General features: G+C 38.2%; 1 protein-coding gene across 1 annotated transcript in view; it reads left to right on the top strand.

The window, feature by feature from the left end:
- Positions 1-13,549, top strand: part of LOC114247839 (RNA helicase aquarius) — a 75,371-nt gene that overhangs the window by 32,223 nt on the left and 29,599 nt on the right. Inside the window, exons 7-13 of the mRNA XM_028180899.2 lie at positions 1,866-1,979; positions 2,730-2,833; positions 4,152-4,263; positions 5,653-5,866; positions 6,596-6,644; positions 11,127-11,362; positions 12,604-12,821. Coding sequence (XP_028036700.2) covers positions 1,866-1,979; positions 2,730-2,833; positions 4,152-4,263; positions 5,653-5,866; positions 6,596-6,644; positions 11,127-11,362; positions 12,604-12,821 — 1,047 coding nt within the window. The remainder of the gene's footprint in view (positions 1-1,865; positions 1,980-2,729; positions 2,834-4,151; positions 4,264-5,652; positions 5,867-6,595; positions 6,645-11,126; positions 11,363-12,603; positions 12,822-13,549) is intronic.

Here is a 13,549-nt window from a genome sequence, read left to right as displayed (position 1 = left end):
GTGAGCGCGCACGGGTAATTCTGATTTTTCATTTGCAACATGGTACAGCCCACATTACGGTGGTGGTATTCAAATTGTGATGTTTACAGCCTCCAGCTACAACCAATCGCCAAGCGGGCCGTGAGCACGTTAATCCCCCACCCATGCAATAATTTTACAACAGAAGTGTGTCTTAACCAGAAAAAATCTAACACAAACTTCTAAAGAAATTTAGTTCCTTTAAGATGCGTAGATTTTTTGAGTTCATTGATTCATTAGATAAATAGCGACGATAAAAAATACAAAAGTTTACCTTCGCTTTTAATTTTGTATTGTGAATATTGTCTTGACACTAGAATTAGGTGTCCGTAATCCGACATCTGAGTAGCCCTAGTGCGGACATTTAGGAATCTGAAGCATTAAAATATATTTGAACATATGTTTTGTTGAACACAAAAATTCTGACAGAAAATACCTATAAAATACTATAAAAAACTAAGAATAGTTCCTCTGTTACATCTAAAACTACACCGAATACACTATTACTGTACCTATAAAATTATACTAAAAATATAATTTACTATAATTTCCCTTGTTTTAATCAATTTTAATTTAAGAAAAATAGTCATGAATGATATTTACTCTAGTGTCATAATCAAGGAATATTGAATTAGAATTAGATTGCTTAACGCTTTGTTTTTATGGTAATAAATTATTATCTACTAATAATGTTAAGACTTGTGATAGCGAATGGCTTAGCTGAGCCCCCTAATGTCTAGCTGGGGGGCGATCGACAAATCTACCTTCAACGGTTATACAAAGATAAAACTGAAAAGTAATTCGGGCACGGTCGCCAATCTTTGAAAGGAAAAGATCCGGACTTTAATAATTAATAACGGTTTTTTCTTTTTCTGTTGCCGTTTAGAAGGTTATCAATCAAATATTTCTGTCGTTTAACACGTGTAAATATTAATTTCAATGCGAGAGAAATCGCCATCAGCCCCATGTATAAATTAGTGAGACAACGCCACCTTTTGCAAATACGTAGTACTATTTGTAAATTCCGACGTAGCGCGCTTTAAGCATACGCAGAACACATTCAAATTCTACTATATTTTCGCCAGAACATCAACAGATGGCGTTATTAGTCTCAAAACAAAATCATTGAAAAAAATTAAGTTTTTCGCAATAGTTTACAGTACAATTTTAAGAATCTAGTTGTCGACGAAACAAATATTCATGGCTTAGTAAATGGAAAATACTTTTCAACTTAATGATGTTTATTACGAACTAATTTCAGAACAGAACGTGTATAAGTACTTTTCATATATTCAAAAAAAAAAAACCAGTGTGCTTAGTAAGTATGGGGTTAGAACGTTTGCCTACGTTTGCTCCTAGGGGCGTTGTTTCAACTGCATACAAGTTTGAGTTAACTTTCACGCTATCGATAACGTTAAATAACTCGCAGTAAGCACACTGATCAAATATATTATGATCTGAGAATTATCTGACTCATCGCGTTTAGCAATTCCTTTAAAGACGTTATATGGTCACCGTAAATCGTAGATATTGTCATAACGTGAATGCAGCCATCCACCTCGAGACTTCGTCGAATTCTGATTTGTGTGCTGTGTGTGATTTTACTGTGCCTGGAATTCATCACTGCTTCGCGGTAGATATAGGCAGGATGATGGTACCTATCCCTGCGAGCTTACAATAAACCTTACCAACAGTAACAAGCTTCAATGCCTTTGAAAAATTCTCCAGAAACCGATATCATAGATTTTTCGTATAAAATTTAAAAAATCCTATTTTAAAAAAATACACATTCCAATTAAAGGAATATTTTTAGATGTGGTGAATTTTAATTAATTTTCTTTCCACAGCTGCTACAAATGCTGAAGTTTTACGCAAGATTTGAGATTAGCGATCAGACCGGAGATCCTATGACCGACCGTGACATGACATTACAGCACTACTCAAAAATCACCTCACTACAGGTAATCGTTTAATTTTGACTATAGTTTCAAGTATTTCAGCAGCTTCTAAGTTTTTAAAAGGTAGTATCCCCCTAATGATCGAAATTCGAACATCATTACTGACATTTTAATATTTCAATTAATTTTTGCATTACAATAATTCTTTAATTTCGCTCTAATATCCTGAACGGTATCAACAGGATAAGAAAAAATGAAATTAAAACTTAATTTGGTTTTCTATTTAAGTACATCGCTGCTTTATGGATGGAGCAGCCGTAAAACAAATCAGCTAAAACTTGGATTTAAAATCTCCATATCCTGCGGGATCCTACCAGCGGGATTCGAACACCGGTGCATCGCTAGATACGAATGCACCGGACTTCTCATCTTTTAGCCCACGACTACTTCAAAATAGATAAAGAAAAGTGTTTTAATTGTGTTTACCTCAATTACTTATCTTTTAGTGAATATACATTTATTGTTGGTTGTTCACACATCATTAAACTATAGTGACTGATAGCTTTAGTTCGTTATAAAGTTTAATTAAAAACATCGAGTTATTGATGCTAATACCAAATAAAACGGACCTTTAATTACAAAGATAAAGGTCGCTAAATATTAAGCGAAATGTCGTTTAAACCAAGTAGTCTTTCACTAGTCGATATATGTAGTTGTAATCTCTGACCTCCGCGATACGCTTTTTAATAAAATATTGACGTGAGCTCAACTAAGTCAATAATGATAATAATATTGTAAACAATTTGTACATAGAAAGCCGCATTTTCCAAGTTTCCTGATCTTCGTTTATTTTCCCTCGCGAATGTCGCGAGTGTCGACACCAGAGAAACGTTGCAGAAGCACTTCAAGAATTTGAGGTAATCCCTTAACGAATTAATGAGTGAGCATTTGACACAAGATTAATTACTAAAAATAGCATCATACAATCTAATGGACAAAGTCAAAGATGCAGCTGATGCATTGTCGGAATATATTGTATCCACGTTGACATAATAATTTTAAAATTTAAGGAATCTCCCGCCCACAGTTGTGGACATACGAGTTCGTATTATTATAATTTTTTTTTATTTTATTGCTTAGCTTTGTGGACGAGCTCACAGCCCACCTGATGTTAAGTGGTTACTGGAGCCCATAGACATTTCCAACGTAAATGCGCCACACACCTTGAGATATAGTTCTAAGGTCTCAGTATAGTCACAACGGCTGCCCCACCCTTCAAACCGAAACGCATTACTGCTTCACGGCAGAAATAGGCGGGGCGGTGGTACCTACCCGTGCGGACTCACAAGAGGTCCTACCACCAGTAATTACGCAAATTATAATTTTGCGGGTTTCATTTTTATTACACGATGTTATTCCTTCACCGTGGAAGTCAATCGTGAACATTTGTTGAGTACGTATTTCATTAGAAAAATTGGTACCCGCCTGCAGGATTCGAACACCGGTGCATCGCTTCAACACGAATGCACCGGACGTCTTATCCGTTAGGCCACGACGACCACAAATCTGTCTGTCAATATCTGTCAATTAATATATTAATCGACGGGTGTGACGTCATCAAAAGTGAAAAGATATTGATGCATTGACCCGTAATTGATTTTTTTATTGTGTAATTTTCGATCATCGCCTTTCCTTTATCTTTTCTTTTATCATGAATGTCTTTGGTATTATCCGCATAAAAAGACTACATATTTTATTTATTAAACTTTACGCGGAATAGGTACCGTGGTTGACTTTTAGCGGGTAGGTATTTAAAATAAACAAAAATGGTGCGCGTGCAACTTGTTGCACACGAAAGAAGTTAAACTTCTTTTGAGGTGTGTAATATTGTGGTTTTCTTCATTTTTCATCCTTAAATAAAATTTCTCTTGTAACAGGAAATGTTGTGTATAAGAGAAACGACCTAGCACGCTTTGTCCTCTTCCTCTCTCCACGGTCGAGTGGTTCGCGTGATGCTCTGTCTATTTTCTCACTCTTGCTCTTCCTAACAAATAATCTGTCGCGAGTTAAATTTTACTCTCAACGCGTCTTAAGAAGTTTCACTTCAAAAATTGTGGGACGCATTGCTTATTATCGTCTCGACGTAATCATTCGAAGAGATTAATTCCGGAGTGATGAAGAGCTCTAGTAATAATTAGTCCAAAAAAACATTATTTTTATTCTCTAAACTCGTAGTGACAAAGCTTTAAGAGCAATCGCCACGTACCTGAACCTGGTTCCTCCTGAAGGAAAAGAAGACGAGACGCCTTGGCATCGACTCGACAAAGACTTCCTCAGAGAGCTATTGGTGAGTACTACTACTACTACTATCAGCCCACAGGCGTCCACTGCTGGACATAGCCGCCCCCTGGCCACCCCAAGCCTCACCACAAAGATCGGTCCTGCCCTGCTTGCGACCAGCGGATCTCCGCGAACCACAGTAGGTCGTCGGTCCGTCTTGTAGGAGACCCACGCAACTATTGATGAATACTATTGTTATCTTAGTGTCAGAAGGGCTCAATGGATACATAAAGGTTAATATTTTTGTTATTATAATAAGTTAATCTTAAACGATTTTAAAAAATCCATAAGTTTCCATGAGAACAATGAGTTCATTAAGCCGAAAGTCCAATGAACAATGACCTTAACCTATGGAGCACGACAGTAGGAAAAACCGAGAATAATTGCAACACTAACAATTCAACCGTTTTTTTTATGGAGAATAACTTCATTAACTATTGATAAGCGGCCTTTAATAATACCTTTATTAATAAAACCCTATAGATAACGCCCTATTGTCGTTAGTATAATTTTTCCTGGAGGGTATTATTTTTTTGGTATGTTGATAATCCAAATATTTGACCACAAACATGTTTATCAAACTCGAGCCCACTTTGCCATCGCACAGCATTTTCCCCACCTTTTTATTCCTGCCCTACCGTTGGTAGCATAAGGGACTATTCTAACTACACGTGTACTGGTAGATGAGCTCACCGGGCTTAACTTGACTTGCTAACATCAGCCCTAGCGAGAGCAGTGCTTCGCTGAATCTACCACTGGGTCGGAATTGCGGCCCATTGAGTAGATCTGGCGAGACTCAGTGAGCTGCGTCTATGGCTTAGTTCGCTTGTCGAACTCTTGCGAACTCTTCGAGCTCACCGGGAAGCTCCCATAAGCTCAGAGACAGAGTTGACTGTTAGTCACACATCATTAACACAGGGAATTCTAATTTGGGACCGGATTGAGCGCGCGTGATTTCTTCCCAGTTTAATAAAAAAAAATTAATTGCTTAGATGAGTGGACGAGCTTACAGCCCACCTGGTGTTAAGTGGTTACTGGAGCCCATAGACATCTACAATGTAAATGCGCCACCCACCTTGTTATAGAAGTTCGAAGGTCTCAAGTATAGTTACAACGGCTGCCCCACCCTTCAAACCGAAACTCATTACTGCTTTACGGCAGAAATAGGAAGGACGGTGGTACCCATCCGTGCGGACTCACTAGAGGTTCTACCACCAGTAAAGCCTGGCCTTTTCCCGGTCTAGTTCCAAGGTCCGCTTTCCTATTTAAACTCCTCTACTTTGTCCGGACTTCGGCATCCTTCCGGGTGAGGTTATGCTCCTCCATATCCGCCTTTACCACATTCAACCAGCTCTAAATTTCAAAAAATTCTTACGTCATACAATTTCACAATCAGATCTCGCGTCACGAGAGGCGAATTTCACAATTGGAAGAATTGAACTTGATGCCCCTGTATCCTACAGAAGAGATTATCTGGGACGAGAATGTAGTGCCCACAGAGATATACAGCGGAGAGAATTGCCTAGCCCTGCCTAAGCTGAATCTACAATTTTTAACATTACACGACTATCTGTTACGAAACTTCAATTTGTTCCGCTTGGAGAGCACATGTAAGTATTATATCTAATCCCATTATAATAACATGTTCATTATTAATTGATGATTTTTATCTAAACAAAATCGAATACTTTTTCAAATTCATTTTAAAATAATTTTACGATAAGAAATAATATTACAATTACATTAAATTTGCTTTAAAAAAGTGTTACAGGTAATCATTTTACAAACATGCTTACGAATTCGACACATTCAGTAATAGAACATTATTTGCTGCATTTCTACAAAAATATACATTTTAATGAAATCATTTCTAGTAACTAATTAAGAAATTCATACGATTGTTTTAATGTTATATACATCCACTTTTGCAACCCACTGTACATATTATTATAATACTCGAAAAAAAAAACCTCCTTAATATTTTATTGAATTTTGCACTCAATTCGAATTATGCGAATCTGTTGTTCATTTTCTAGGATTCAAATCCTAATGCTCTAGTACTCTTCCTTCTGAGGAAACACTTATTGCGATGTGCTTAATATATCTTAAAGTCGTTTATAAAAACATATGACTCAAAAAAAAAATTATCTTTGTGCTCTAAATGTTCATAATAACACATTTATTGTTATGTTTATAAATACACGTGTATTTTTTTACATATACACGTGTATATTCTCAAAATAAGAACTTCGTCGTCTCGATCAAGTTCACTACCCTACTACATCTTTATTATTTTAACGATCCAGGCCACTGTGATATTTTTGTTTGTTTGTTTGCAGACGAGATAAGACAAGACATTGAAGACGCCGTATACAGATTGGCGCCGTGGTACGTATGACTTTACTTACCTATGTATTTTTTACCAGCTCTTTGTGTGTCTATATCTAGACACACAAAGAGCTGGTAAAAAATTTTTCACACTCACACTCATTGTCACCCATTTCTTGCTAACTAACGACTTCCATTCTGAGAATATGTTAACGTGAAAAACAAAGGTCTGTTTATAGGACGGAAATGATAAGTTTTTTTTAAAGAGCTTACAGTCGAGCTCGAAGGCACAAGAGAAACAATAAACTAGGAGAATCCAACCTTATGATTCTGTTGGCCTTTTTATTTTATTGCTTAGATGGGTGAACGAGCTCACAGACCACCTGGTATTAAATGGTTACTGGAGCTCATAGATATCTTTAACGTAAATGCGCCTCCCACTTTGAGATGTAAGTTCTATGGTCTCAGAAAAGTTACAACGGCTGCCCCACCCTTCAAACCGAAACGCATTACTGCTTCACGGCAGAAATAGGCGGGGTGTTAGTACCTACCCGTGCGGACTCACAAGATGTCCTACCACCAGTAAAGAAAGTGGCTAGTAATAAAGTTGTAGAAATGGTCGCATTAGAGAGCTTGTAATACATTTGATTGATGATGTAGATGTTCGAACTATAATGTCAAGAAATATTCTTTAAAATTACTGAAACTAAATGTTCGAAATCTTCGTGGCCTAACGAATAAGACGTCCGGTGTACTCGTGTCGATCGATGTGACTATGCCGGTGCTCGAATCCCACAGGCAGATACCGATATTTTTTTTTCAAATTAAATACATCCTTAACCCTTTTTGCCGGGAACGTGTTATGAGCTTCTTCGGACACATTATGCGGTCTCCCAGACATGAATTAGAGAAGCTCATAATTACGGGTCGAATAGAAGGCAAGCGCGCCGTGGGCAGAACACCAGCCAGATGGTCAGATCTAGCAAGAGAAGCACTCGGTGGTAGTCTGTACCATGCAGTCCATGCCACCCATGATCGGGTGCATTGGAAGTACATCGCATGTGGTCGCGATCCTCAGTAGTGAGGGAACGATATAGAAGAATAGAAGTAACCCTTTTTACTGCCGTGTAGGTCATCGATGCCTCACATGATGCACTGAATTAATTATATCAATTTATGTTTGTAGAGCGCCTGCACTGCCTAACTTTGCCTTATTTTGTTTGTCAACGGACGTTTTAGTCTTTTAGATCGTTTAGAAATAGGTTCATTCGCGCTATCTTCGGATTTGTCTCTCCCAGAATCCACTAGATATTTCAGTAATCGACATAATTACTTCAGTGCGCCGCGTAGGGCACGGGTGATCTACATGCAAGTCGTCGTGGCCTAACGGATAAGACGTCCGGTGCATTCGTGTTGAGCGATGCACCGGTGTTCGAAACCCAGGCAGGTACCAATTTTTCTAATGAAATACGTACTCAACAAATGTTCACGATTGACTTCCACGGTGAAGGAATACCATCGTGTAATAAAAATGAAACCCGCAAAATTATAATTTGCGTAATTACTGGTGGTAGGACCTCTTGTGAGTCCGCGCGGATAGGTACCACCGCCCTGCCTATTTCTGCCGTGAAGCAGTAATGCGTTTCGGTTTGAAGGGTGGGGCAGCCGTTGTAACTATACTGAGACCTTAGAACTTATATCTCAAGGTGGGTGGCGCATTTACGTTGTGGATGTCTATGGGCTCCAGTAACCACTTAACACCAGGTGGGCTGTGAGCTCGTCTACCCATCTAAGCAATAAAAAAAAAAAAAAAAAACATAGCAGTCAAAGAGTTAACGCATGCTCACGAATGACTGCCACGATGAAGGAATAACAGCGTGTCAATAAAAATCTAACCCGCAAAATGTTCTAATTTGCGTAATTACGCAATGCTAGAGTGTATCGTAAACAAAGATAAGTTAACACCATCCACTGTTTTGTTGCGGGCTGTATGAACCAGTTGCTGATGATAAAGAAAACTTGTGCTTTGTTTATACACTTGATATTTTATTAATATGATAAACACGTCCGCTTGCGGTGAAAAATAAAAAAAGGAAGAGACTGACATCAACAATGTTGCCAGTCATATAATTTTATTTTCCATACTAAAATGTTGGAGTTGCCAACACCCACCGGTCAATTTCTGCCGTCAAGCATTCCGGCTTGTAAGATGAGGCAGCCGATACTATACAACTGATTCTTGAAGCTATGTTTCAAATAGGAGTGGGTGATATAAATCGTATATAAATTCAATATCTATATATCGCAGCAATATCGTTGAATCCGATATCGCCCCGCACGAAATCTATATATCGATATCAGCCGATACACGATATTGCTCGATGTGATGCGCATCGCCATATCGTACCGATTCGTGAATCGAAATCTATATTTCGATATCAGCCGATACACGATATTGCTCGATGTGATGCGCATCGCCATATCGTACCGATTCGTGAATCGAAATCTATATTTCGATATCAGCCGATACACGATATTGCTCGATGTGATGCGCATCGCCATATCGTACCGATTCGTGAATCGAAATCTATATTTCGATATCAGCCGATACACGATATTGCTCGATGTGATGCGCATCGGCATATCGTACCGATTCGTTAATATCAGCAATATTCGTTTGGTTCGTATCGAATCGGCCAGAGTGAGTGAGCGCACGATAGGGATATCATGTGATGAATGAAACAGAAACAGGTATTATCCACACAATTGTAAACCTTATATTTAAGTCCATGTCTGTAGATTATTCTTAGCGTATCAGCAGGATACAATTAAGAAAAGAAGTTTCAACTTTCGACCCTAACTTGAATGCAGTATAGCCTATTTGCATCGTTGAATTTAATTTCACGCGCTTTGACCTTGAACTAGAATTTTTGGACAAGTGTTTATAAATACTTAAAAGTTTTTTGTGTTTGATTTTTAAAGTACACATTTTTCTATTTTTAGTTGAATCCAAATAATTGAGTTTATTTCTTGTGTTTGTATTAAATTTTTGAAATCTACACTCTTTTGGTATATTTTGTAATTTTAAATTAAGATACAAAATACTAAAAACTGAAAATAATGTAGCCAGTCCTAAGCCTGGTAAAAGCATGAAGGAAAGTTTTTTTGATATTTTTATTTTCATGTTCTTTTTATTACTTTAAGATCATATTATAAATTGATATCAGAAAACCAACCGTATAACGTTGACTTAAATCTATATCTACTATGATATTATATCAGCGTATCGTTTCAAATCTCAAATATCATGAATCGAGAAAATCTACTAGCATCCATCAATATATAGATTCAGAAAATATATAGATTCAATATCCGATATTGATCCTCGATATATAGATACGATTCGATACGCGGCAAAACCGATATTACCCACTCCTAGTTTCAAAGTCAGTAGCGGCTTTCATGCTATATTCCCATGGACTGCTATAAAAAAAACAGAAATAGTATCACAGTTATTTTGGCGCACACACAATAGAAACATTGTAACATGCACGTGCCGTGCGAAAATAAATAGACTCATATACAAGTGAACGAAATCTGCATTAAACCCGCGAATAAACAGTACCCAAGCGCTTACTCATATCTGGGCGTGACCACGCCGAGGCGTTTATAACTCTGACCGTAATCAGTGTCGGGTAATGGATCGTATTATTAAAGATTTTACGGGAATACGTAATTGCGTTTTAAACATCGTGTGTTGTAGAATAATTGTGTATTATTGCAATCAAGTACATCACCATAATACGAAACAATGCTTAGATATAGACTCTATTAGAATGTAAAGCTTAGATTTCATTCCAAATAAATCCCGCAAAACTATAATTTGCGTAATTACTGGTGGTAGGACGTCTTGTGAGTCCGCACGGGTAGTTACCACCACCCTGTCTATTTCTGCCGTAAAGCAGTAATGCGTTTCAGTTTGAAGAGTGGGGCAGCCGTCGTAACTATACTGAGACCTTAGAACTCATATCTCAAGGTGGGTGGCGGCATTTACGTTATATATATTATGTCTATGGGCTCCGGTAACCACTTAACATCAGGTGGGTCGTGAGCAGGTCCACCTATCTAGGAATAAAAAAAAACACAGATATCCTACTTTACTATACCTAGTATATTTTGATGAAAGGTAAAATTTCATCGATAATGTCGTGAGCAGGTGTTAGGATCGTGGTCACTTACGAAAAAACAATACTATTACCAGGATCTTATCATAAAGGTGCGAAACACAGTATGGCAGTTTGACTAAAACGAACAACAATAACGAAACAAAATAGATCGATTGTTTTCATAAAACCGAAATCCCTCATGCTTTGTATGTACTATTTATTATTAAGCGGGTTCTTAATTTTAATGAATACCTAATCGAAATTTTAGCGCCGTTGAAGGGGCCCCGATCACGGGTAGAATGTGGCTAGGATGTTGAGAGGAGTCTCCTGATTTATATAAGCGTAAAAGCTCAAAATGTTTCCCTTATTCTACCAGGAATTCAGAAGACGGAAGCGTTTATTTCGGGGGCTGGGCGCGGATGGCGCATCCTATAAAGAGTTTCGCAGTTGTCGAAGTGGCCAAACCGAACATCGGCGAGAAGGCCCCGTCGAGGGTCCGAGCCGATGTCACCGTCACGTTGAGCCTCAGAAACGAGATAAAACACGAATGGGAAAACCTCAGGAAGCATGACGTTTGCTTCCTGGTAACCGTCAGACCTACACAAGGCATAGGTAAGGTAACTTTAAGAATCATTAAGTTTGCGACTACAACAAATTCGTCTGCAATTTATTTCGTTCATTTTCGTCAAGATTTTATCGTATACTAGCTTTTGCCCGCGACTCCGTCCTCGTGGAATAGTTACTTTGGCATAACGCTAAATTTTACCCGCGATTCATTTACGTAGAAAGTGAAAATATTTTTGAATTATAGAATGTTAAGGAGCTATTTAAACCCCTATTTTGAAACATTCTTTATTGGTGCTCCACTTGTCTTACCGTGACGTTATACTATAGCCTTCCTCAATAAATGAGCTATCTAACACTGAAATAATATTTCAAATCGGACCAGTAGCTCCTGAGATTAGCGCGTTCAAACAAACAAACTCTTCAGCTTTATAATATTATAGTATAGATGATTTTGAGAAAATATCGTGTTCTGATAGACTGTTTACGTTACTTTTAAATTTATTTTTTATGCTGTTGTGATATAATTGAATTTATGTTGTCTGTTCGTGCCAAGAAATGCTCTCCGAAATATTTAGACGACTATCACGGCGCCCCGACGTTTGGGTTTCCCCTACTTCTATGATGTGGTGTCGGGGCTCACCGACTTAGAACGGAATCAAGGTCTTTCCCATAATAAATTCGGGGCATCTGTTTTTGAAATTCAAGTGCGCTTCTATTTTTACGTCCCGACCATCGACATTCGTAGAATCGATCCGATTCGTTGTAAGAAATAAAATTAAAATTATCTCACTGAGTAATACATGTGAAATAAAACATGAAGCACATACGAGGAAATTGTTGCTCCAATTGCTCAAAAACTCTCAGAGATTCGTCTTAGTAGTTAAGGATAAGTGATACGTACACATAATGACCATGCCGTTCACCAAGCAATGGACCTGCCTGAAAAAGGCAGCAGAAGAGAGCAAGGGGACATTGCGGAACAATATATCCCGACCTCTGAATGAGGTCCGACTTGACAGCATGACAACACAGGATAGAAATTCCCAGCGTAGACGAATCAGGAAACCCGACCACACTTAAAGTAGGATAAGCAAAGGAAGAAGAAGAAAGAATAAAACACGTTTTCTTCTGTTTGCGTATTATTCGTCCGATTGATTCGAAATTACAGCAGTCGTTGATATCTTAAAGATAGTTCTCTCAACGGTTCGTCGAGTTTCAGCGGACACGATGCTCAATAAATTAAATTAAATATACACATTTAGCTTCAGATTTGAAAATTCTTATAGGTACAAAGTATGACTACAGAAAGAGTATGGTGGATCAGGCGGGAATAGTGTACGTGAGGGGTTGCGAAGTTGAAGGTATGCTGGACGCATCCGGCAGAGTCATTGAGGACGGGCCGGAACCGCGGCCAGAGTTAGAGGGAGATTCCAGGACCTTCAGGCTCTTACTCGATCCTAACCAGTACAGGCTTGACTTGGACAGAGCTAGTAAAGGGAATGAGGTAACTAATTTTAGGTTTTGTATCAAACCCCTGTTCGCATCTACTAGGGCCCAATTGTAGGGACCTTCTAGAAGAGACTGATGATCGCAAGTCGTGGACTAAAAGATAAGGCGCCTAGTATACTCGTATCGAGCGATGCGATAATACCGGTGTTCAAATCCCGCACGTAGGTAGTAATTTTTCTAACGAAATACGCACTTAATACACGTTCGCTAATGAATACAAAATGAAATAACGCGACGTAATAAAATCAAATCAGTAAAAAATGCACTATAATGTTGGGGGGGTTTTTATTATTATTTTCTATTCTAGTGACCCCGAGGGGCCATACTAGATTCAACGAACGAATAGGTGAGCCCACGTGGCTTTGACCTGGTGTTGGGGCGTATTGTCGCGTGGTAACACCGTCTAGTCTATTTCCGCCACAAAGCCGCCGTGAATTGAAGACATGAGTGGATGAAGGGGATATGATACAATTTGCTAATTTTGAAAAAACGGGCAACATACTTTTGTTACTTGTACTTTCTCTTCGTAATTAACTCCTTCATCGCATGCAATTTCTAAAAGTAGCCTTTAAACCTAGAGTTTTAAAGTCTAATATGGTTTATAGGCACATAACGCCTTCATTCAAAGTAAAAACTCAAAATTCTTAAAAATGGTACTTCACCCCTTCATCCACTCAAGTCTTCAATTATAATTGAGACTTCACTCATCGTGGATGTCATTAT

This window comes from Bombyx mandarina, chromosome 25 (assembly GCF_030267445.1).
Source record: "Bombyx mandarina strain Sakado chromosome 25, ASM3026744v2".
Classification (NCBI taxonomy): Eukaryota; Metazoa; Arthropoda; class Insecta; order Lepidoptera; family Bombycidae; genus Bombyx; species Bombyx mandarina.
The sequence above is the reverse complement of the archived record's forward strand: the minus strand, read 5'-3'. Positions and strand labels throughout refer to the sequence as shown.